The sequence below is a fragment of the Esox lucius genome, chromosome 22 (genome assembly GCF_011004845.1).
Source record: "Esox lucius isolate fEsoLuc1 chromosome 22, fEsoLuc1.pri, whole genome shotgun sequence".
Taxonomy (NCBI): Eukaryota; Metazoa; Chordata; class Actinopteri; order Esociformes; family Esocidae; genus Esox; species Esox lucius.
The window spans coordinates 18387975-18413514 of record NC_047590.1 but is presented as its reverse complement, the minus strand read 5'-3'; the positions used below and the strand labels follow the sequence as shown (position 1 = coordinate 18413514).

At 46.4% G+C, this 25540-nt stretch overlaps 1 protein-coding gene across 12 annotated transcripts in view; it reads left to right on the top strand.

The window, feature by feature from the left end:
* The window catches only part of itsn1 (intersectin 1 (SH3 domain protein)), a 50878-nt gene that overhangs the window by 4673 nt on the left and 20665 nt on the right, over positions 1-25540 (top strand). For 4 of the 12 annotated variants that reach the window (XM_034289872.1, XM_034289870.1, XM_034289877.1 and 1 more), the window contains exons 2-22: positions 5173-5240; positions 6405-6500; positions 7745-7808; positions 8051-8217; positions 8764-8940; positions 9103-9181; positions 9737-9849; positions 10961-11024; positions 12254-12391; positions 12723-12835; positions 13175-13437; positions 13860-14009; positions 17406-17546; positions 17646-17733; positions 17940-18079; positions 19152-19238; positions 19815-19901; positions 22341-22456; positions 22855-23057; positions 24141-24262; positions 24592-24606. In XM_034289872.1, the coding sequence (XP_034145763.1) occupies positions 5213-5240; positions 6405-6500; positions 7745-7808; positions 8051-8217; positions 8764-8940; positions 9103-9181; positions 9737-9849; positions 10961-11024; positions 12254-12391; positions 12723-12835; positions 13175-13437; positions 13860-14009; positions 17406-17546; positions 17646-17733; positions 17940-18079; positions 19152-19238; positions 19815-19901; positions 22341-22456; positions 22855-23057; positions 24141-24262; positions 24592-24606 (2451 nt within the window). In that variant the 5' untranslated portion in view covers positions 5173-5212. The remainder of the gene's footprint in view (positions 1-5172; positions 5241-6404; positions 6501-7744; positions 7809-8050; positions 8218-8763; positions 8941-9102; positions 9182-9736; positions 9850-10960; positions 11025-12253; positions 12392-12722; positions 12836-13174; positions 13438-13859; positions 14010-17405; positions 17547-17645; positions 17734-17939; positions 18080-19151; positions 19239-19814; positions 19902-22340; positions 22457-22854; positions 23058-24140; positions 24263-24591; positions 24607-25540) is intronic. The other 8 variants (XM_034289873.1, XM_034289871.1, XM_034289881.1 and 5 more) reach the window with 5 other exon arrangements.

The window sequence follows — 25540 nt, the reverse complement described above, 5'->3', positions numbered from 1 at the left end:
CAGTCATCACAGTCCATGTGCCGCATCACAGCAGAGATAATCACGCAGCGTGGACAGTTTTGCTCCTTTCTATTGAGAGCCACAAGTGCAGATGTTCACCATGATCTTAATGCCAGACATGCTGCACGGAAACCGGTTGAAGCAAAAGTAGTGAGATACCAGATGTCTTAGCTTCCTGAACGTCTGCCTCATTGTAGATTAACAGTAATGTTTAGCGATCTATATTATTTAACTAAAAATAAATACAAAAATGTCCCACTCAAATGTTAAATACCTTGTTTTCGTAGCTGGCCAGATGTTTATTACAAACAAAATAAAAACCTCTACAATAAAATATATTGCGCTGCTGAAGTGTGCTTGTTGCTATCCCATAAACATTTGATATCATTAGATTCAACTTTGTCATTGAACAAGTACATGAACAGGGAAATGAAATGCAGTTTGCATTTAACCCGAAATGTCAATAGAAGAGGGCAGAACATTTACATGTATTAAGTATATTTATATTACGAGTGGAATGTGTAGATGTGCAATGAAGGCAAATGCAGTACAAATGGCAATAGCTCCACATCAGCATCTTCTGTGGTTGATCTACTTATAGCAAAGTAATTCACCAGTTGGAAAAATCCAACCATGCAACGTTCTCAACTTGTTTGCATGCGCTTTTCAAGCTGTCTGTCAGGGCTGGGTGTCAGGTGTGTTTGCATGGTAGCCACTGAGCTGTGAGTGTCCATGACACCTCCCTTTGTTCCAGTCCTTCCAGGTGGGCCTGTGTCTTGTATTTCTAATGCTTGCCTCCTGTACTTTGTTGATTCTTCACAATGCTCGGTTTGCTTTTATTATTATTCCTGCAAGCAGTTCAAGGACGCCTTCAAAGTCGATCCCGATCCACCGCTCCCCTTTCACTCCACCTGTACCATTACCATCTGCCCCCCCATTATGGCTCACTTTAGCCCTAACGACAGTCCCTCTAATTGTCATAGGCCTGGCAACCCCTTCAGTGTTGTACTGTTTGGATGCTGAATAACAAATCAACTGTGGTACTATAAATTCTTTTTGGCCTACATCACTGCGTAAGGGCGGGGAGGGGACGTGAAGAGGGGGCCCTATTACTAGTGCAGAGACTGTATTGCCGTCTCACTTTAAAGGGTAGTTTGCTCAATATCTTTTATTGTTTTGTTTAGTCCAGTGATTATACAATCATACCCCCAAAAGTGTGCTTGTGAGTTGTAAAGTTTTGATGACGCGACACTTCATGGTGATGCATTTTATTTTCAAAAATTGTCTTCCAACAAGCACACTTTTTAGGGTATTGTATTATCAGCGGACTAATGAACAAAATACTCCAAATAAAATGTTTTTTTTTTAAATTATTTTTGGATCCACATTTGCTGATGCCATAGCAACAGCTAGTCCATTGGGGTCCAAAACATACGCCTACACTGTCTGTGACAACTACAGACGTTGGAATATAAACAGAGTAAAAATAACCACAGCTAATAACAGAAATTAAACACAGAAATAGTACACCTATGAAATTATTTTCTGTGTGTGAAATGTTTGCATGTGTCTGTGCGTGCGTGCGTGCATGTACGCTTGTGTTTACTACAACACATGGTCTTCCAGCGCCAGCCATGTTTTGTTGCTGGTCGTAATTCCCTCATCCAGTTTAATGAAGATGAAAGAATTAGACCAAAGAGCAATACCCACAAGTCATCGGTTTGTCTGGTGGGTCTGTTTGCTCTATTCAAGTGAACGCGGTCTGCTCCGACAAACAGAACAGCCTTAAGCCTGGCCAGTGTACTGAGAGCTTAGTGGAGACACATCTGCTCCGGCACGCCCAACCAAAGGGTCCTCCACCCCCTTGTCATCCTCCAGCTGCTGTGTCTTGTTCCCAATGCATCGGCGGCCAGAGCGCCTGCGTTACCCACGTCGTTTTTGGGATTCCGTAGCGGGCCTGATACCGACCGAGTCCTCTGCTGGACCGCTGTATTCACATTTGGTTTCTCTGTTTTTCGTCTCTTTTCTCTGTCCTTGCCTCCATCTGTTTTTCTGTCCAACTCTGTCGCTTCCCCATGTCCCACTGTCCCTGAGGTACCTAGAGGCAGAGGGAGAGAGAGAGTGTCTGTGTTGTTCAATCAGCAAGCAGTATGCTGCCCTGCACCTTTGTCCTGTCCTGGCGCCCCCTGAGCGTTGAGTGACACTGCAGTACACAGGGCTGAACAATACCCGCTCCCGGGGCTGGGCCCGCTCATAAAGAGGGAACTGGTGCATGAAATAGCAGGACGCTTCGAGGCCCACAACGGGACTGCAGGAGAGACATTTCAGTCTATTGACCGTAAAACCGCTGAGGGAGAGAAAGGAGGCTGTCTGTGTCTGAGGCTGAGTAGTAGGACATCGTGATGAACATGACTCACCACTTCCATTAGTTGGTGTCAGTATGAAAGGCTTCACAAGAAGGGTGTGGGCTGCTTTTTCTGAAGGAATGGAACACTAATGAGCCCCATTTCCGTGAACTTGGAAATGTATTTCGTCGACACTATACTGAGTCAGGCTCCATGATGTCCTTCAAGCAGACATAATATAGAACAGGCCTTTCTGCTGGCCAATATCCTACTCCTCACTGTCTATGTGTTTCCGGAATGATCCGGGCCGCACCTTCCTGCCTGCGTTCTCTCTGCCTGCCCGTCTCTGTGTTGATGTGAGCCTGTCTTATTGCAAGGGTCACGGCAGTAAAACATTATCACGGGAGCTTACCGCGCCTTGGCCCACGCCCTCCCTCGGACTGCATACCTCTGCTATGACATCATCACCGTGCACCAGTCCGCCGGCCCAGGCCGTCTAGCCTGGCGGTCTTATTTGGGCCACACCCCCCACCGGAGCTTGCCGAATGGTCAGATTATGCAGACATCCACCTTTTATACCTGCGGCTAAGAAGCCCTGGTCCTGATGATCTGATAAGGCTAGCTGGCAAACCCATAATTCAATAGAATCCTTTTATAAACTGTCAGTACCTGGCTGTGTAGGTGTCTGAAATGCTTATGAAACAGGGTTGCATCAATCCTTACCAATGCAGTCAAACTACCATGAAACGTCATGTTACTGTTGTCTCTAGCTACTAATTGTAATGAGCTATGTCAGCAAAATGGCTGCGATTAGTGTTCTCTGTGGTCTGCGCCTATTACAGGGTACTTGAGTTAAAAGCCCAGGAAGTTGAGTACTGATAAACTGACATTTCCTCCGTTTGGTACTTGAAAAGCCCCTTGAAATGATTTTAGCTGTATTTAACAGCACTCTTGCTTCAATATACCGAACAAAAATTTAAGTTGAGCAGACGTTTTAGTTTTTTTTTACAAAAGTGTTTGAATACATGTATTTTTTTTATTCTTGTCATATTGTTGTGTAAAGGTCCTTTTTTTGTGATACAAAAACATCAAATTTGGTGCTTAAAAATTCAAAGTGCTTTATATTGTCCTTGAATAACCTTGGGATTATTTTTGCTTTATCGTCCCAGCACGAAGTGCATGTCTAGATAAATTCTATTTAGGGACCTGGGCCAAAGGGGAATGCTCACTCCCAATCAGAAAAGTGAATGGGAGAATCTAGGTCAGAGGGACAAAACAGCCTTGCTCCCCACTTCCAGCCCAGCCCCTTCACCCCTCCTTCCTTTCTGTGTGTCCGGGTGACACTGATTTTACTATACACGAGGAACCCAAGTTTTAACAAAGATCGTAAAACCTGTCAATTCAGCCCCTGTTTAGCCGGAATTCGCACAAAGGGAAACGCAATTTCAGTCTTAGGGCTTAGGCCCAAATTGGGTTTGTTTTAGATTGTCTTTAGACCTTAAGGTTAAATTAAGTTTAGACAAATGTTAGTTTATTGATTTTAAGGTTAGGTTTGGTTGAGGACAAGTGCCAGAGTTAGTTGTTAGGGTTAGGAGTTGAGGATAGGTTTAGGGTTCGGTTTAGGGTTCGGTTTAGGGTTCGGTTTAGGGTTCGGTTTAGAGGTGTAGGATAGAGGTTAAGGAAAAGAGCCTTTTTAGGAAGAACACCTTTTGGTCCTGAAAAAGTCCTCACAAGTATACTAAAACAAGTGTGTGAGGTGGGGGCTATTTGACACGGTTTTTCGGGACTCTTTGTGCGCATCACCAGGGAGACGAGATATGAATGAAGGTGAATCCCCGGAACAGCATGGTGTTCCATCTCAGCCCTGTTTATACAGGCCTTTCTGCCTGGAGGACAGAGGGAGAAGAACGGAGGGAGCGTTGCATCACCGCCAGCCAGGCTTCATTCTTACCCAACCCTCCGCAGCTCCGGAAACACCCGCGCTGCTCTCTCCGTAACGGACGTTTGTCCCCCGCCTCTCTTATTTATCCACCTGATTGTGCCTGGGAAACGACCAGGCGGAGGTCCAGCGGGGCCGTGTGTGTCCCCTCCGTCGAGACGTTTCCTGCCGCCTGGTGCTCCCGCTGCGAGGGGCTGTGCGGGAGGGGAGTCCTGGCCCTGGTTAAAACCCTGTGTGCGCTGCTCCCTTCCCCCATTGCCTTTGTCTTTCCTCTGGCCGTCCTCTCTCTCGCCGTGGCGTTTACACAGCTGTGAGATAACCTTGCTTGCTTCCTCCCTCCCTCGTCTCATCTTCCCCCTGCACTCTCTCCGCATCCACCCCGCCCCCTTCGCATCCACCCCGCCCCCTCCACATCTCAGCACCTTATAAGAACAGGATACGTGCCCCTCCCCCTCCAGCGATACCCACCCCCAGGATTTAGCCAGCCGGGTAGGCCGTTTAAGACCAGAACACTGTGTAACCAGAACCAGATGACAGTCAAACGGGTGTGTCATCGGCTGGCCCCGTGTTGTCTTTAACGTGCACACTCTTTGTTTATGGAGCGCGTCAGATTGTGAACAAGGGGTGTCAGGACCTCCCCCCCCACTCACTGGCTCCACTCTGCTCTTTATACAGCCCACATGACGTGTATCCCATTTCCCAGCAGGTTATCACAAGTCTCTGTTGCGAAGCAATGTCTGTGGTAAGGACTTGCGACACACCATCCACCTGAGAAGGAACGGGGAAAATGGATGGAAACTGCTCCGATTCCCTCCTCCCCGACGGAGAGGAGACCAGCGAGGATATAGACCCGTTAGGCTGACCGCTGTGCGCCGTCTTGTCTTTCAGGCTCTTGCAGTGTGGCTGGAGTTGACCGATCAACGGAACCATGGCTCAGTTTCCCACGACCTTCGCAGGTGAGTGCGCCGGCCACCGGCCGCAAGCCAGCCTTCTCGATCCTCAGCCGTCTAGATCCTCAGCCGTCTGGGCCAGCAGTGAGCATCTATTCCCTAGGTTTGACCTGTCACCATGGTCACCCTGTGGGGTAGCATGGGAGATCCACGCTGGTATTTAGGTTGCGTGGTGGTGTATGGTTGTCATCACCAAGCACCAATTCATACGCTCTCTCTCCACCCCCCCCCCAACCCACACCTTAATGCTCTACCCCATTACTATACACGGACTTAATTGAGCCTCTGGGTTGGAAGAGGAGTGTGTGCTGAATGGCTCAAATATCAATTTACTGTATAATTAATGAATGTAAAGAGTAAAATACATTTTAATTTGCATGCTCTTCAGTTATGTACATGTAGACCGGCCAGATGAGACCTTCCTCTGATATCTCTCGCTCTCTCTCGCTCTCTCTCGCTCTCTCTGCTTGTGTCTGTCTCTCTCTCTCTCTCTCTCTCTCTCTCTCTCTCTCTCTCTCTCTCTGCTTGTGTCTCTCTCTCTCTGCTTGTCTCTCTCTCTCTCTCTCTCTCTCTCTCTCTCTCTCTCTCTCTCTCTCTCTCTCTCTCTCTCTCTCTCTCTCTCTCTCTCTCTCTCTCTCTCTCTCTCTCTCTCTCTCTCTCTCTCTCTCTCTCTCTCTCTCTCTCTCTCTCTCTGCTTGTGTCTCTCGCTCTCTCTCTCTCTCTCTCTCTCTCTCTCTGCTTGTGTCTCTCGCTCTCTCTCTCTCTCTCTCTCTCTCTCTCTGCTTGTGTCTCTCGCTCTCTCTCTCTCTCTCTCTCTCTCTCTCTCTGCTTGTGTCTCTCTCTCTCTCTCTCTCTCTCTCTCTCTCTCTCTGCTTGTGTCTCTCGCTCTCTCTCTCTCTCTCTCTCTCTCTCTCTCTCTCTCTCTCTCTCTCTGCTTGTGTCTCTCGCTCTCTCTCTCTCTCTCTCTCTCTGCGTGTCTCTCGCTCTCTCTCTCTCTCTCTCTCTCTCTCTCTGAGTGTCTCTCGCGCTCTCTCTCTCTCTCTCTGCTTGTGTCTCTCTCTCTCTCTCTCTCTGCTTGTGTCTCTCTCTCTCTCTCTCTCTCTCTCTCTCTCTCTGCTTGTGTCTCTCTCTCTCTCTCTCTCTGTCTGTTTGTGTCTCTCTCACTCTAAGGGGGTCTGGATGCCTGGGTGATCTCTCCAGATGAGCGAGCCAAACATGACCAGCAGTTTGTCAGCCTGACCCCCACGCAAGCCGGCTTCATCACAGGTCAGCCTCCCTCACTGCAGTGCACCGACAGGGGAAAGAGCCGGCAATTTAGTCTGTAATGCAGGGTCATATAAGACCGAAGTCATTTGTGGAATATCACTTGGTAAGGGCAAGTGAAGGACACTGGCTCAATACAACCACATGTTGGGTAAATCCAGCCTCTGCTGTCCCCTTCTGTTGATGGGGAATGCCACTTTGAAGGTAAAAAGAGCTAGGTGAATTAAGAGCGGCCCATTAAGCGTTACGTTACCCTACAGCCCTACAATCAAGAGAGGATGTTTCACTGAAGGATACTAATTTCTAATATAATTGCCTCTGCGGAGGTCGACAGCCTTGCACAACTGCCTCCCACATAGAACTGAAACAGCGCATTTTATTCTGCAGTCTCAGCAGGATCTTTCGCAATTTCCAGTTTCATACTGCTTGAAATTCAAATCATTCATATGCATTCCTTTGTGCTGAAAGGGCAACCATGTTTTGGAGATGAAACCATTCACTGACACATCAGTCTCCTTCAAAACTATTTCAGTTAGAGTGCAATGACCCGTGCGACCGCAAACTGTCTAAATGTAGCAAATATCGGTCAAAGATTTGATTAAAATATTACTTCCTTTTCTGCTCAAATCTCTTTATTTCTACCTCCAAAAAATACCTCTCGTCTTTTGTGCCAAATGTCATCACCCACGTACATCATCGAACTTAGTTTTGATAGTTGTGCTTTGTTTTGAATGGTTAAGGTAATAATTTCACAATCAGGACAGCAATCTTTTCTGAGCTCCTGGTCATAGTTCTTCAGGAGTGTTCGTATGGTGGAAACCATTAAAATTGTATTATTCAGTAGCTACTTGTAGGTCTTTATTTTTTTGTTGACCATAGAAATTGACTGCTTAGTTGCTTAAGTGCTTTATCTGCAAAAGTATCAAGTTAGCTGTTATGGGGATTTCAGATGTGGTTGAGCAAAAAGATAGTTGGGGCGTAGTTTCCTAGTCTTATGTCTCAGCTCAGATGCCTATATTCACCCAAAACATATCATTTACACAGCCCCACACACACACAAACCTCTCAGACCGATGCATCTCAGAGAGGCTCATGAGCCTGGTCACCAATAGAAGTTAAGTAATAACGGGAAATCTGAACTATATAAACTTAGAAACGGAAGATCTGAATCAGGTTAGTGGGTATATGCAGATGTGTTTACGTAAATAATATCCTTTTAAAAGTAAATTATATATTGTGCTCTGTAGGTGACCAGGCCAGGAACTTCTTCCTGCAGTCAGGCCTGCCCCCTCCAATCCTGGCACAAATATGGTGAGTCCCCTCCCCCCACCACTTCCTCCAGCTCACATGCTCCTGACTGGAGCTGCTGCTAATATTTGCTTTCTTACTTTCTCTCTTCCCTCGTATGTCTTTCTCCTCTTCCCTTTCTGTCTTTCTGTCTGTCCCTCTTGCTTCTTTTATCTCCTGAAATGCTTTATGTTTTTATGGGTAGTGCTTAAGCAGGAACCACAATGCTGATAATAAAAATAGTTCCAATGACCTGTCCCTCTCAGGGCCCTGGCAGACATGAACAACGACGGGAAGATGGACATACACGAGTTCTCCATCGCCATGAAGCTGATCAAGCTCAAGCTGCAGGGACACCCCCTGCCCCCCTCCCTGCCCCCCACCATGAAGCAGCCGCCTCTCACAATGCCGCCGCCGCCCACCGCACCCTTCGGTAAGGGAGGCGTAGACTACAATTCCCTGGGCCTTTTTCCCAGGCTACGCGCCGAGATGGGTAGAGGCAGTGGGACAGATACCAACGTGTTCCATAGGACAGGAGGAGATGCCACTTTAAGCTCTGAGCTACCATCCGCCCTGGATGGACTTCAGTGTTCTCAAAGCCTTTAACGTCTGCGTCATCCGTTTACTGTGCTAAATGTTTCATTGGGGGCAATTTCATTTTACAACCTTTAACTGGCCATTATCGCTAATCACAACCCTGATGTCTCGCTACCGGTATCTGAACAGGCAAAGTTCTAGGGCAAATTGCTGTCTCCAGGAAAGGCTCTGTCTGCGTAGGTCAAACGTTCACACCAAGATAATGCCATCTCAAGTGTCATCTGTCAGGCTTCTGAGCTTCTCTGCTACTTTTAGTGGGAAGTAATACGAACATGCTAGTCAAAACAAGGTTAAACTAATAGGTTTGTTCATAGTTCATGAATGGATGTCTGTCACTGTTTTGTTTGTGGCCTGACATTGTTTTCTGTGTTCCGCCCTGCAGGAATGCCTGGTTTGGGGGTGATGCCAGGTCTCCCAGCAGTCCCTCCCTTACCCATGCCCCCTATGCCAGGGGTGGGTATGTCACCCCCTCTGGTGTCGTCAGGCCCCCCACCGGGACCCCCTATGGCCAACGGTGCCCCTGCCATGATTCAGCCAATGGCAGGCTTCTCCCACCCAGGTCTGGCTTAGTCAACCTCGCCGTCTGAGAGACGCCACTGAATATTTAACGCCTAGTCAGCTGAATGACAGCAGTGAAGCCCTCTGGCAACTTTCCTAAAATTACTAGCAAATCCCTTTTGACATCTCCCCCGGTCTTTTTCTCTCCGCGTCTTTTTCTCAGCCACCTCACTCAACAAAAGCTCTTCTTTCAACCGCTCCAGTGCCAAGCTGCAGAAGGGCCAGTCGTTTGAGACTGCCAGGTGAGTCACACGTCACCCACTTGGAAGAACGGCTCGCTGGGCCCAAACTCAACTTGTTGTTTTATAACCAAGGGAGTGGGAAGAACTAATTTAGCTGTATTTGTGCTTGGACTGTTGAATATTCAAATGTAATCGAGGCAGATTCTCACACCCGTAACAGGCTAGATCATTAAAGCCCATCACCGCTCTCCGTGATAATGTCCCTCGTAAAACGAGAGGCACCGGATGCATCCCATTTATTTGGTTGGATAATGGCTGCACTTCTCTGCTGGCAGCCTCTGACAACTCTCATATTGTCTCATTTGAAGAGATAGGAAGTGAACTTTCACACATTGCATGTTGCCATGTGAAGTTAAGGGTTGTTGATAAATAGACCATTACTGATTCATTTAGTGGCAAAGTGTTTGGTCTGATACTACATGCTTTGCAAAAGAAAACATTTGCATTTAACAAAACATTTGGCTAAGAATAAATGTTCCCCTGTTCCTCATGCTGACAGTTCACAAAAGATTCATAAAATAATATTTTCTAATAAATGTTTTCTTTCCCCCTCAGCGCCCCTGTGCCCCCACAGCCTCCCCCTGATTGGGCCGTGCCAAATTCGTCACGGCTGAAGTACCGTCAGCTCTTCAACAGCCACGACAAGATGATGAGTGGCCACCTCACCGGTAAGATCACGCCCATCTTACTACCGTTTCCGCAACAGCACTTTCTCTAGTTAAAGCATTTTAGAGAAAACAGTAAAGCATTTCATGTTTTAGTTGATGGGTGATGTTTAGTCATCAGCATACAGAGACATTATATTCAATAAAGTTCAGTGGTTGGTTATTTTGTAAAAACTGAAAACAATGAAGACCCAAGTGGGAATGCCCTATATACCTTACTCAACTGTGTTTTTGTTCAAGAAGCTTCAGTTAATAAAAACCCTGTGTTCTGCTCAATCCATGATATTGCAACAGCGGAATAATTCTAGCTTCCCTCCAGGTTGTTTAGGGTTTGAAATTCTTATAAAATGGGCCACCAATATAGTCCACTACAAACCTTGATATTTTAACTTTCAGGTCTCTCTTCTCATTGCTGGATAACCGTTATATTTTTGCATCTTACAGAATTTAGTCAGTTTTTAAACTTATGGAAACTTTCTTTTGCAAACCAGTTTTAACCTTTCCTTTGGAATTCATTTAATGCAAGAAATGTTCAATGAAAAAGCCCTTCTTTGTTTAGTTTTTTTGTGGTTTCATAGTATAGTTTCTGTATTTTTGCTGCATTGGTAAAGATATGGTCAATACACCTGTGTGTTTTAGTTCCTGTACTGTATGTGAGCACCCTGATTGGCTGACTGGTACCTGAACCAGATTGCATGCACTGTTTACAGTTGGAAGGTTCTTTATGAGCCGATAGTCTGATGAACAACATTCAATATCTAAGACTCCCATAAATGCAGGATGTTGTTAGACCTTCTTGGCCGTTTATTTTATTTTTTATTTTATTATTTTTAATCCTGCATGGGTGATCTGGGGAAGACATGTCAATTACATTTAAAGGGCAGACAGCGGAAGTCAAACACATAAGATCTGTAATGTGCACTAGCGCAGCCCGTGTCTCATTTGAATTCTGCAGGAAGGTGTAGAGTTTGAGGGCATGTGGACAATTTCGGTGACAGATCTTTTGATCGAAGAGAGCCTTTTATTGTTGCATGGTGATTGAGATCTACTCTGTCCACTGAAACCATTCCTTCGCTTCCAAAATCGGTCAAAGTTGTTCATTTGTTTCTTTTAGGACCCCAAGCGAGAACCATCCTGATGCAGTCCAGCCTTCCCCAAACCTCGCTGGCATCCATATGGTAAGAGCTGAGAGCTAGGCCCGTCACATCCTATACATTCAGACATCTGCTCCCTGTTTACTGACCACTACTTGTCTTTTCTGCCTGGGTAGGTCTTAACTAGGCTGTCTAATGGTGCCGCGTAGCCTTGCAATATTGCGGACTCATTGTCAGTTAGAAACTGATCTTGGCGTTCAACAGGGCTGGAGGGTTGGCCACAGGGCTCCAGATTGGCTCAGCACACTCAGGACTTGGTGGGGTGTATGTCGGATATGGCTGCCTTGCCTTGTTGGGCTCTAGCGCCTCCTTGTGGAAGGTCATGCACCGGTCGTGGTTGTCTAGACGAGAATGTGCTTTCCTGGTTGGATGAGCAGCGTGATAAGAAACAGAATGGCTTTGCGAGTTGAGGGGCGTGTTGGTCTGTGACTCCTGAACATGCTTGACATTGATGTTTCATTAGCAAGGCCACAAATCGTGAACTGGACATCATGAAATTGGTGAGAGGAGAAAAATGTGTAGAAACAATTATTTACCATTTAGGAAGGCGGTGACATGCTTCTATCACTCAAATCTGTTTAAATTTTAAGGGATATGTTGGCATGGGAAGTTTTTTAATATAGCAACGCAATTGGAAAATAAAGATGAAATCACTTCAATCAGCCACCAATAGGGTCTAGTTCTCGATCCACACAGTCAAAACACTTCTGTCTTGGCATCTCAATGGTGGAACCAGCTTCCCTTGTCTTCAAAAAACATCTGAACACACTTTTCATATTGTACCTACAATAGTAATGCTGCCACCACCTCTTCTCTCTGTTGTAAACCTTGCTCATAATGTTTCACTTTTATTTTGTTTCACACTGTTACCTTTGGCCTTGGTTGATTAGTAATTTATTTGAATGCACTTACTGCTAAGCCTTGTGGTTGTCTCACCAAGCCTTTTTAAAATGAATACACTTGACTTTAAGTCGAGGATGTAGAACTAGATGTAGAGTCTAAAATGTACTTTCATATTTATAAATGGTACATTGTCACAACCCCACTGGCAGCAGACAATGTACCAAGAGTTAAAGTGTATATAAAGAGATGAATGTGGGTTATGTTAACCATGTTATTTGTGATTCACTGGTTGTCCTTAACATGTTGGCGCTGTCACTGCAATTGTGGTAATTCACCTAACATACAGGGAGTATTGATGACTGATTTTGTTCTTTCTCTCTTGCTCTCTACTTCTTTCTGTTTCTCTTCAGGAATCTCTCGGACATCGACCAGGACGGCAAGCTGACCGCAGAGGAGTTCATTTTGGCCATGCATCTGATCGACATGGCCATGTCCGGCCTACCCCTACCCCCTGTCCTACCCCCGGACTTCATCCCCCCCACCTTCAGGTACTGGATCCGTCTCCTGCTACCTGTGCTGTCTAGCCCGTAGACTGGTAGCCCTGATGTTCAGTGTGCAGAATACTTTTCGATAGATGACTTGTTGACCTTATAGCCCTTTTAAAAGGGCAAGGAGTTTTCCCCAAAACATGTGATGTGACAGGTAAAACTCTAGGTCCTAGTTTCCCCATCAATCAATCAAAATCTATATTGACCCTGTTAAGTCAATTTCTTTGGGGTCAGTTGACTGGAAAACTCCCCCACACGAGGTCCTGCAGGGTTAGTGAGCTGCTCTGACTGTGGTCTGAGGTTGTCTGCCTATTCCTTCTCCCCCTTCCAGGAGGGTTCGTAGCGGCAGCGGGGTGTCCCTCGCCAGCATGCACTCCGTCGATCAGCGGGTCCAAGAGGAGGCAGAGGAGGAGCAAGAGAGCGAGAAACAGAAGCTGGAGAAATGTAACCACTCTCAAATTCCTCCTCAGTGCTGTGGATGCAAGGACTGGACTCCCATGATATGAACGTGCTAGTTTTATGTCCGGGAGCTGTCCGATGTGTATTCACAGTTGCATCACTTAGAAACCAGGAGTGTAACTAGATTGTTTAATAGAGCTACATAATACCTGAGCTTGGTTTAACTGTCACACCCTTTCAGAATCTAAAACAATGTCAGTGTGTCATCAAGTCCCTTAACTGGTTGTACCTTAAATTACATATATATCAGTGTTTTGGGGGGGGTGGGATGCTTATGAACAGTAGGCAACAGGGACTAACCCTAAAAAAATAACTCCACAAAAGTGACGTTCGAGGACCGGAAGCGGGAGAACTTTGAGCGGGGCAACCTGGAGCTGGAGAAGCGGCGGCAGGCCCTGCTCGAGCTGCAGCGCAAGGAACAGGAGCGGCTGGCGGCGCTGGAGCGCGAGGAGCAGGACAGGAAGGAGCGGGAGCGGCTCGAGCAGGAGAGGAAGCGCCAGCAGGAACTGGAAAAGCAGCTGGAGAAGCAGAGGGAGCTGGAAAGACAACGGGAGGAGGAAAGACGCAAGGAGATCGAGAGGAGAGAGGTGAGGAAGAGGCGATGATGGGAGGGTAGATGAAGAGAGAAACGTGGGAGTCCCTGGAGTCAGGGTGAAAGGCTGAGTGAGTAGGAGAAACGGAGCCTGAAGCTAATTTCTTCATTTGTGTAGGATGGAAACTTAGTTCTTCACTTCTTCGTACTTAAAGGTTTCACCATCATTCGGGATAAAGATTTTGCTAAGATTTTGATCCTAAATGAATCCCTAAAATCATGACACTGTATAAAACAGTGTTTTAATCCCTATCCGGTACACTGTTTATGGATGTAAATACACTCAGGGCTGACTTAATGCACTTTAACCTCTTTGTAATTGTTTCATGTCGAATCTTTTTCCCTGGAGTATAGAGCCATGTGTATCACACTTTGTATACCACTATTCTCTCTGCAACCCCCCCCCCCCCGGCCTAGGCAGCGAAGCGGGAACTGGAGCGCCAGCGTCAGCTCGAGTGGGAGAGAAACCGGCGACAGGAGCTGCTGACCCAGAGGAACCGAGAGCAGGAGAACATTGTCCTGCTCAAGGCTCGCAAGAAGACCTTGGAGTTTGAGCTGGAGGCCCTGGTAAAGAGATACCATCACTACGCGCTGTGCATGCCACATAACACTACCGCTGTCACTCAACACCCACGACCACACAGGGACCTAGGCCTGTTGACAAAAACTGTGCACAAAGCTAACTAATCTCTCAGCTTCATTCCACTGGTTAAGCCCCTTATGTTTTCCTTTGTTCTCCTAAAGCAGGCTGACGGATTTCAGTCCTACAAGGTTGAAACCAGGATTTACGTTAGTCGGTATCAGGTGTGGTTGTCCAGCAGATGGAAATATCAACGGCCAATATGTACAGTGGGAAATATTCCAAATGAAGAAATAAATTGATTAATAGCATTTTAAATAGCATAATATTGTGTGACCTATATGATCTGTTGCCAAAAAAACAGCGAGTAAGACATTACTGATCAGTGTCGGTTCTAGCCTGGGCGAAACGCCTGTTCAACGTCCCCATATGAGAATATATTCAAAAATAAGTCATAAGACATAGAAACTGCTTGTAACTTATAGTATATAAATACAAATAATAATAATCATATTTATACTCTATTGCTAACAAAACATACACTATTATAACTACATTTCACAAAGCCTAGATGGCTCCTCATCCAGGCCAGTGCTAGAGGGTGCTCAAAAATCAGAAGTGCCCCTGAATTTGCATTGAAATACACAATATGAGACCCTGAATACATTGGTTGCACTATTAAATATACATGTTATTATGCACAATTTATGAAACTTTCAGAATAGGAACCTAATGAACTGTACAACCTTCTTGGCTAATTCTAGGCATAAGCCACCTCAAATGAGTCAATACAATGATCATCCATAACATTATGACCACTGACAGGTGAAGTGAATAACACTGATAATCTCGTTATCATGGCACCTGTCAGTGGGTGGGATATATTAGGCAGCAAGTGAACATTCTGATCTTAACGTTAATGTAAGGATCTGAGCAACTTTGCCAAGGGCCACATTTTGATGGCTAGACGACTGGGTCAGAGCATCTCCAAAACTGCAGCCCTTGTGGGGTGTTCCTGGTCTGCAGTGGTCAGTACCTATCGAAAGTGGTCCAAAGAAGGAAAAGCAGCGAACCAGCGACAGGGTCTGGGTGGCCATGGCTCACTGATGAACATTGAAGGTGAAGGCTGGGTGGTCAGATCCAACAGCCAAGCTACTGCGGCTGAAATTGCTGAAAAAATTAATGCTGGTTGTGATAGAAAGGTGTCCGAACACACAGTGCGTTGCCGTTTGTTGCATATGGGGCTGCGTAGCCCCAGACCAGTCAGGGTGCCCAGGCTGACCCCTGTACCACTCCCGAAAGCGCCTACAATGGGCACACGAGCATCAGATCTAGACTAAAGAGCAATGGAAAAAGGTGGTCTGGTCTGATGAATCACGTGTCCTTCTACATCACATGGATAGCCGGGTGCGTGTGTTACTTACCTGGAGAACACATGGCACCAGGATGCACTATGGGAAGGCAAACCAGCGGCGGCAGTGTGATGCTTTGGGCAATGTTCTGCTGGGACACCTTGGGTCCTGACATTAATGTGGATGTTTTTTTGACACGTACCACCTACCTAAGCTTTGTTGCAGATCATGTGCACCCTTTCATGGTAATGGAATTCCCTGATAGCATTGACCTCTTTCAGCAGGATAATGTGCCCTGCCACAGGAATGGTTTGAGGAACACAACACCGAGGTCAAGGTGTTTCACTTGGCCTCCAAATTCCCCTGATGTCAATCCAGTCAAGCATCTGTGGGATGTGCTGGACAAACAAGTCCAATCCATGGAGGCCCCACCTCGCAACTTACAGGATTTAGAGGATCTGCTGCTAATGTCTTGGTGCCGGATACCACAGCACACCTTCAGAGGTCTAGTGGAGTCCATGACTAGATGGGTCAGGGCTGTTCTGGCAGTAAAAGGGGGACCTACACAATATTAGGCAGGTGGTCATAATGTTATGGCTGATCGGTGTATATCACAAAAGATAGAAAACAACAGCATAATATAGATGTTTTCTAAGTTAGCCTACAGCATTGGAAATTCCCCTTACAGAGCTCAGGACCTAGTCAATAAATCACAGAAAAACCTTGGAAGTTAACCAAGTCAATAATGTGCTAGTTAGGTTGTAATCATTTTGCAGCAGGGTACACATTATCATGATGAAACTGAAATGATATCCAATGTTATGTAAGCTAGTTGGACAGCCTATTTCCTTACATGCATAAAGAGATGACATACCTGCATACCTTTTTCTTTTGCATGCTTCTTCTCTTCTTTCCTCATTTTCATCAACTGAGCACCTGATGGCTTAAACCTTTTCTTATACATTTGTGTTGATTTGGTACTCGAGCGTCAATACATTACCCATCCCCCAGAACTGTCAAACAAGAGTCAAGACTACCCCAATTAACCTTGGTGGTGTGTAGACTGGTTTTATATTTTTCTTAACGATTTCAGACAAACACGAACATTCAACAATGTCTATGAAACGGTGTATTCACTGCGTTGTGAATGAGTTGTGATTTATTTGGTAGCATTTCGTGGTGTGACTGATTTCACTAATTCCTCCCCCTACCTCCCAGGACACCTTTCCCGGCAGTAATCTGCCTGGCGCTCAAACTAGAATCAGGGCGTGTTCTCCGACAAGGTTAATTGACCTACAGTCCCACACGGTGACAAGATATAATTTACGTGACGTGCAAATGAGCACTTTTTTTGTACTTGCGCCTCCTGCCACCCCCGACAAGATGCCGCCCTGGTCAGCTGCCAATGACGCTTATAGTTAAAACCGCCATTGCGCAAGATTCAAAAGCCGCACACTCCGACAGCAACTCCAGCATATGACCCCGGAATGTCGAAGGCAAAGCGTTACATCCCAGGGCCGGTTAAAAAAATAAAAAATGTTTCACCATTTAATACATATGTGCATTATTTAAGAAATATGGTTGGAAATACATACTCTTCAGGGTTTTTTCCTTTGGTCGATCAAAGAGTTTATGCAACAAATAAGCGACTGAAACACGTATTTAAATTAAATACTGTTGCGGAATTAGGCAGCATTATGGTGCATTGCAAAAAAAATTCTAAACTGGATTTGAACATACTGAAATTTAGAAGCGAATGACTTTCTGTAAATGATCTGCGCGTATAACTTTTCACAGAGCTGTCAAACGCTCTGTCATCCTATGAAAACTGTCATAATTTGCATAGCATTTGTTGAGACGTTTCTAAATGTAGGTTATTAAATGGCTATGTAAAAATGTCGGGTAGCTGTTCTATATGTTTGGAAATCTGGAATTCAAACCATATTGACCGTCAAAAGAAAAGCCCATCATTGACTCTGGTTGTTGTTTCTACCTAGTAGTTCATTGTTATTCCCATCCCCCCACCCCTAGAACGACAAGAAGAGCCAGTTAGAAGGCAAGCTGCAGGACATACGTTTCCGACTGTCGGCCCAGCGGCATGAGATCGAGACCACCAACAAGACCCGTGAAATCCGCATCGCCGAGATCACCCACCTCCAGCAGCAGCTGCAGGTACAGTCGTGCGCCTCCTCGCCGGCCTCCTCCGGCGCACATCCTCCTCAAAAATCACTTAGTTTCCCTTAAAACTTCCTCGTCGTCCGTCTTCTCCAGGACTCACAGCAGTGGCTCGGCCGGCTTATCCCTGACAAACAGTGTCTGAACGACCAGCTCAAACAAGTCCAGCAGAACAGCCTGCAAAGTAAGTAGACGCCTTTGTGAACTCACTTCCACACGTCGAAGTTACCAGAGGAAAGATATCCCTTAGGCTGTGGCGGACGACCACGAGGCTTCTTAATCTAACCATCTGCCTGGGTATCATCCGCTGCACAGGCTCAAAGCGAATTTGCCAAACGGAAATTGTTATAAAAAGGCTTGCTTGGCATTAACGTGTTCGCCCTGTTCCAGGGGACTCTCTGTCTTCGCTGCAGAAGGCGGTCGAGGTGAAGGAGTCCAGCAGGCAGCAGCTGAGAGAACAGCTCGACGCCGTGGAGAGAGAGACCCGCTCCAAGCTGCTGGAGATAGACGCCTTCAACACCCAGCTCAAGGTATTATGACTCATGTGGCCTGAATATACACTCCCTCTCCGATTCCCATCGGATAGACCTGTCCCCGCAGAGCACCCGCAACAAGTTACTGACACCACACTAAGAGACCGACATGCCTGAATTAAATATGGAAGCGAGTTATAGGCATTTTCCGATTGAGAGGACCACTACACCACTGTTTGTTTATTAAAGCTGCTCTTGTCTATAACCCACATTTGGATTAAATCCAGGTCTCTATGGAAGTTTGACTTAAACTGACGTTACGCTTAGTCAGTTTCTAAACACTTTGTATGAGGTTTGTCAGTTTCTAGGTGCTTTGTTTTTGCCCCCTGATGCTATTAAATCTCTCTGCAGCTGTATTTTGTAGCACCAAAGCTTGCTTTCCTGTGTGAACATGTCTTATCCCCCCTTTTAATGTCTCTGTGTTTTCAATAACTTTTACATTTTTTATAATTGACAAAATCTATATCTACTTTTGCACATGCTTTTGTGTGTCAGGACCCTGTTATCTTGGATATACAATTGAGTGCTCATTGCTCATATTGAATGCAGTCAAAGAGATCATTTAATGACTGTCAACCTGTGATGTGTGAATGTGAACAGTATAGGCCTGTTGCACTGCACTGGTGTGGTTTCAAGTTGCACCTAGATCACAGCTGTCAAAGTCATTCCACGAAACGCTGGGTGTCTGCAAGGTTTTTGCTCCAACCTGGTTGAGAAGGAAGATCTCTAATTTGTCACAAACTCCTCCCTAACCTGGTTGTCTAGGTCGTAATTGGACACCAGTTGAAAGAAAACCAGCAGACACTAGGGCCTTCGTTAAATGTTGCTATAGCTCTTGGGTCTGTTGAGCAACGTTTAAGGTTGCGATTGGGGGCAGGGATGCTGATCTGTTGCTAAGAGCAGGGAAGTTGGGGTCTTTACTGTTCTCTCACTGTATCTGACTGTTACTCACTCTGTCGCCCCGCCCTGCCACCCCCGTCTCACCCGTGTGGCTTGGCTGCCCTTCGCCTTGCCCCCCTGTGCCCCTGCCCACCCGCCTCTGCCCGCGCCCATCTATCCACGTGTCCAGTCTCTGGCTGCGTTTTATGAGGGTCACGCTGCCCGACTAGAGGGCCTCCATCTGGACCTGCTTCTGGAGGAGCAGAGGGGGCGACAGGTAGTCCATTCACCAGCACCACTGCCCCCCGCAAGACGCTCTTCAATAACGCACCCATCTGGAGAATAACGACCAGCCTGATTAACTCGATGTGTTGTTGTTGTTGTTACTAAGCCGATCTGAAACCCAATGCTAACAAAGGAAGACGTTGTACTAAATAAGTCAAGTGTGAATGAAAATAATACCCAGGTCACACTACAGGGCCAACCTAACCTGTACTGCCTTGGTGTGCGTTGTTCACATTGTCCGTTCACTGCACGGTCCGAGCAACCGGCCGAGAGCGTCTCGGGACGGCTTGGTCCGAAGTGTTAAAGGATATATTGGGCTACGTGGGTTGTGTTGGAAGAAGAGTTCTGCATAGGGGTTTGGGCTGACTTCATAGACTGACACATGGGTATGTTACGCCACCAAGTCAGGGTTGCGGGTTGATTTATTTTCTTTTTCTCACTTCAGTGTTTTTCTTTGTTTGGTGCCCAATGCCAGCGACCCAGGCGTTGACCAGGGTGACACCGCCATTACTGCTGCTACTGCTCCATCTGACCCTTGACCCTGGGGTCCCTGTGTGTCTCTTTTCAGTCCGAGGGCGGCTCGGCGGACCAGACGCTGCTGGACTGTCTCTCGGCCCTCCTGGCCTGTCTGCAGCATATACACTCCTACCTCCAGGTGTCCCTGTTGCCTCCTCCTCCTCCACGCCCTCCTCCCTGCGCTCTCCCACCTCTCCCCCCAACCTACTCCTCAGCTTCCTTTGAAGGGCCGGTCAAAGCAAGCAGCTCTGCCCCCCCCCCGCTTCAGCGTCGTTAGCTTTAGCCTTGGTAGCCCTGCACCGAGTTAACAAAAGGCAGCCACCTAATTTCGCCCTCCATCTTCTGGGTGACGCCATAGAGCACATCTCATTCCTAAACCCCCGTCTAAACTAGTAACCAGTACCCACGCATGCGTACTGCCTAGAACGAATGGCAGAGGCCAAGGTTCACGCTAGGTAGGATGGGACGCGGGTCCGTTCAGTGTGCCGATCCGCCGTGTGTGTAAGCCTTGTTGGCACGCCGTTTCAGTTCGCTCAGTGCAAGCAATGTTCCAACTGTGTTCATCTCTCAGCTCTTCCAGATATTTCTGCTGTCAGGCCTGGTCGTTTCAGTTACTCTGTGGCGAGAAGACAACAGTGACCTCTTAGGGAGCGTGTATTGAAATGTTAGGCCAACTGGAAGGCACGCTCCACACAACCACCATGGCACACTGTGTGGTTAAACAATTTAAAATAAAATGCCTTTAGTTAATTGCATGGCAGGAGGACAAGAATAAATACAGCACATTTGACCGGTGCATTTGACCGGCAACAGTCTTTCTACCGGGTGAGTGTCCCTATTGTTAGTGATTTTGTGTTTAATAGTGAACTGGGGTGTTTTGCCCATGGTATATAAAGAACCAGGTTCAGTTGTCTTTTATCAATGGCGTTTGGAAATATGAGAACAAATGAAAAAGGGAATTGTCTGTTTTGAATCGGGTGCCATAGTGGTCTTCGTGTCGGCCTCGCGGAAATGGTGTGCCGTTGCTGGCAGCTGTTCTAATCCTGGTTGCGGTATATTTCAACTCCCAAAACTGGAATTGGAGTCAAGGCTATAATAACCAATTGGAAATTACGAAATGGGGTGAAAATGGGCTAAACGGGACTTGATAATTAAAAACAACTAGTTGTATTTGTGAGAATATATAACGGAAGTCAGTCAGGCGTGAGTCTCCCCATGTTAACCATGTACTTAACAATTCTAGCTTTCTTGAACCTCTTCATGTTCTCCAGCCTTACATGTTTGTGGCATGCCGACTTTACCTAAAAGGTGAAGGGGAAACCTTTGGTTGCATGGTGTCTGACAACGCATGGTTTTTAACGGGGGTCTTTGGGGTGTGTGCGGTGTGCTCTTTAACACTGGACTACGTTACCCAGCAGTCACTATGACTAAAGTGGACGTAGTTGTGTGCAGTACTCAAGGCCTACATTTCTCAAGCTCTTTTGACACGAATGTGTGGTCCCTCCCTCGTATTAGACATGAACACTATTGCCCAATGCAGCTGTACAGTAACGTAGCATTTGCATTGCTAGTCATAGTAACCTTTCACAGTTTAATCGACTGAACATTAGGACTTTCTGTACACCTTTAAAATGGCTGGGTTTGATTTAGACCTACTTATATGACCCTTGTGATTTTCCTATTTTCGTTTCTTAACTCCTTTGACTGATCCTAAGAACACTCTCCGTGATTGGCGGGCGCCACTTTAACCAGTAGTGTTTCCTTTTGGTGCTCAAACTGGAGTAGGGTGAAGTTGCTCCTCGATGCTGATCTTGGGTCAGTTTAGCATTTTGAGGACACTGATGATTGAAGAGAGTTTGCCCGAATGGCTAAATGCCACAGTGGTGTCCTGCTCTGCAAACTGTTAAACTATGACAGGAATGAGCTAAAATATTCCTAGTGGTCTCTGGATTTGTGCCGCGTGCTACACGGTTGTCATTTTGGAACAGTGCCAGGGAAACTAAACCAAAACATGGGTTCCTTTCAAACTTTGCCCATGGGCTGCTTACTGGGCAATGACACCGATCTGCCATTTTGTAATTTGTTTGAAATACCCTTAAGTTAAGGTGAGGGGAAGCTGACCCTAGATCTGTACCTAGAGGAAACTTCACCCCAGAGCAATGAAACTCTTCAAGCTTCCAGTTCCGCTGTCCATGTTGCCGTGGTAGCCAGGGCTCATTTAACCCCCCTGCAGTGGTTCATGTGCAGCGCTCGCCTGACCCGAGAGCTGTCCGACTCCCATGAACACATTGCGGCGTGTGGCCGTGTTTTGTGCAAGTGTTCCCGCCCCCCAAACCACAAATCCGACCAATCGGCAATGACAGTGGAATCAATAGCCTCGCATTAATTCAAGGGCCAGAGGAGAGAAGCCATAGCCTAAACGCAGACTTTCTATCTGGGGACTGAGCTCGGCTGGGATTTTAAAGGCGCTTGCAGGGCACAAATGGCTGACGCCTCACTGTGAGTGTTGTGTTGAGTCCCAGCGAACCCGCCCACACTTCCCCTCACCGGTCCTCCTCTATCCCACGCTGCCTTGCAGGAGCTCCGAGAGATCCACAGCAAACAGCAGAGGCAAAAGCAGAAGGACCACCTGGAGGGAGACATCCATGGCAACGCCCAGGAGAGGGCAAAGTCTGCCGAGCTCATAGATGGCAGGTGGGTTCAGACGGCACCGTCCACCAGAACTCAACAGGCCTACTGTAATTGGACAACGGTTGTTGAATTTGCTCATGATGGAAGAATGACGTAGAGAATTGTATTTAGTCTCTCTACCATCCATGTGCACATTTAGATGGCCTTGTCAGTCAGTAGGGCTGTTGTCGACTGATAATAACAAATGCTGAAATATCTGCTGTGTGTTTTAGAGTGGGCCTGTATTCGGGGGCGCTTGCCTGTGCACTGTTTGCGTCTGTTTTTGGATGTCTTTGCGCACGCCGGACAGTGCGTGCGTGTCACACGGACGACTGGTCCTTTCGTTTCCTGAGGGGGTTTGGGGATGTGGCGCTGCCGCTGTGATCCAGTCGAGACTTTACCCTCCAACACCCTCTCTCCAGGTTGTCGGCCACCGACGAGGGACTGGCCTGGAAGGAAGAAGGGAAGGTGGAGGCCCCCACCCCGCCCCCCCAGCCCTGGATGAAGCGAGTGAGCGAGGAGGAGGGGCGCACTAAGAAGGACATGCAGGACAAACTCAACAAGCTGTTCATGCAACAGCCTGAGCCAGGGAAACCCATGAACCAGAGTCCATGGCCCACGGGCGGTACGTTTCAAAATAATAATCATAATCATTTTAAAGCCTGGTTCAGTGGGCCCGCAATAGAAAGTGTTGCCATACTTGAGATTCGAACCCAGGTCGCCCACACGTGGAAGGTCGTCTCGTTAACCTCTACACCATCGAGCTGTACATTTGCCTGGTGTCAGTATAGCCTCTTGTCTCTATTCTCTTTTGCCACTGGTCATTTTAATAGTTAATTAGCTATTTGTGAACGACATTGATACAGTTAAACTGACTAACGTTTATTACTAAGTTTACCTCCACCACAATTAGCGTCTAAATTTCGTTTGCCACTGGCCGTTTTAACCGCATATTAGCCATTAATAAGCTTTACCTGTATCTACTAACTTACTGGAATTGTCATAAGAATTGAGCAATTGCTAGCGAGACTGAAGATGAACTTTTCCATGCCAGAAACAGTCGCAATATAACCATATACAGTTTAAGTTAAGGCTTACTATAACGTAACTAATGTATCTTGTAGCCAGCAAATGTGTTTGTCTATCCTGACCCAAACCGCATACACGGATGCGTACTTCGTAGATCCCCCAGAAACAGTCGCAATATAACCGTAAGCTGTTTTACTTCAAGCTTACGATAATGTAAATACTGGTTTTAGCCAGCAAAGTTTTTGTCTATACGGAATAATTCATAATGCGTACTTATTCTGCAAGGAGATATGAACTCGGGACCTATAGTTCACAGGTCCGCTTCTCTAACCACTACGCTATTTAACAAGGGTCACTCGTTCGCTCGGTCGGTCGCATTCGTTCTTCTTGACCGGCTCCGCTTACACGGTCCGGCAAAAATCTCTAAGGAGCCTACCTATGTGGTTTATTAAATATAGCACAGTTTCAGCTGTAGTGGATATTATGCTGGAGCAGAATGGGTCCAAATCCATCACGCTGTGTGTTCAGCCTCTGTCGGTCCAGTAACGCATACATACATATGACGTTTTAGGGACATTTTAATTTGTTCTTAAATACCTACTTAAAAACATGATGACTGTGTGTGACAGAGAAATCTGATTCGTGAAATGTGGTATTTTCTTCCCTCTCGCCACCGCAGACAAGATGCCGGTGACGGGTTTCAACCAGGACATGGTCAAGGTGGCTTTCTACCGGGCTCTATACCCCTTTGATGCCCGCAGTCACGACGAGATCACCATCACCCCCGGAGACATTGTCATGGTGAGATGCTAGGTGCCAATCACTCTGGCCAAAGTGAGTGGGTGGACTGAATCGTAGAAAATAAGCTCTAAAAGTTACTTTTTTATGTTAGGGTATGGAGGTTTGATGAGTGATGAATTAATATTAACCAGGGCCTCAATTAGTGCGGTAGGTGACGTGAGGTAGGTGGGGTGGGTGGGGTGGGTGAGGTAGGTGGGGTGGGTGAGGTAGGTGGGGTGGGTGAGGTAGGTGGGGTGGGTGAGGTAGGTGGGGTGGGGTGAGTGTGGCACGTGAATGAGTATTAACATTTATTCATGACTCTCTCCTACTTTTGCTCACTCTACCTGAAGGTTAAAGGGGAGTGGGTAAGTGCAGGCTGTGATTCCAACACTTGCTCTCCTTTGTCCACCTCATGTTTCATGTCTACTATGTCATTTTAGAAGCACTTTGGGAGCTGATTCCAACCTCAATTACGCACGTTTACATTTTACTTTATATAGATTTGATGCCCCTTTCTCTCTATGCATGTTTAAATCATAAACATTAGAATCTTGCCAAATTATTATATATCCCAATATTTGTTTCTCATTTTCATCAAGTTGAACATTAGCCACTGTCAATATCTGGTATAATTTGTTTCTTATCATTCAGTTTAGTCTGAACGTTGCTGGTCTTGTTACTGACCTTAATTTATCTATTTTGTCAACTTAGTCACAGCTGTGTGATTGTTGCCGTAAATCACTGACAGTTGATAATGTTTCATTTAAATGTGCATGCAAGCAAATGTAATCACTAATTTGCAGAATGCTGACCGGGAGCTTGAACCATACCCTCACACAGTTCCATCACAGTCAGTGCAGCCGTAGATCAGGGTGTTGTCTTCAATTAAGGTTCTATACAACACAATCCTCCAACATTACAATGGGTTGAAGTGTTGAATTTAGCCTCTTTCAGAATGAATTAAACCAACGTTGTTGTGGTTCTTGCTGGACCACGTAAGCAGAGCCGGCCAAGAAGAGGGACTGTCTCTTACTGACTGAGTGACTGACTAGCCTTTGTTAAATAGCGTAGTGGTTAGAGACACAGACTTGCAACCAAAAGGTCCCACATTTGAATCTCATCACAGTTAAAGCAAATTATAATTATTGTATCAATGTCATTAACGAATGAAAGAAAAACTAATGTTTTTGTACCTTGAAATGGCTTTGGCTGTGTTAAGTTCTAGTAAGTTAGATACTAGTCTATTACTGGCTAATAAGCTGAAAAACGGCCAGTGGCAAAAGCCATACATTTCATAGA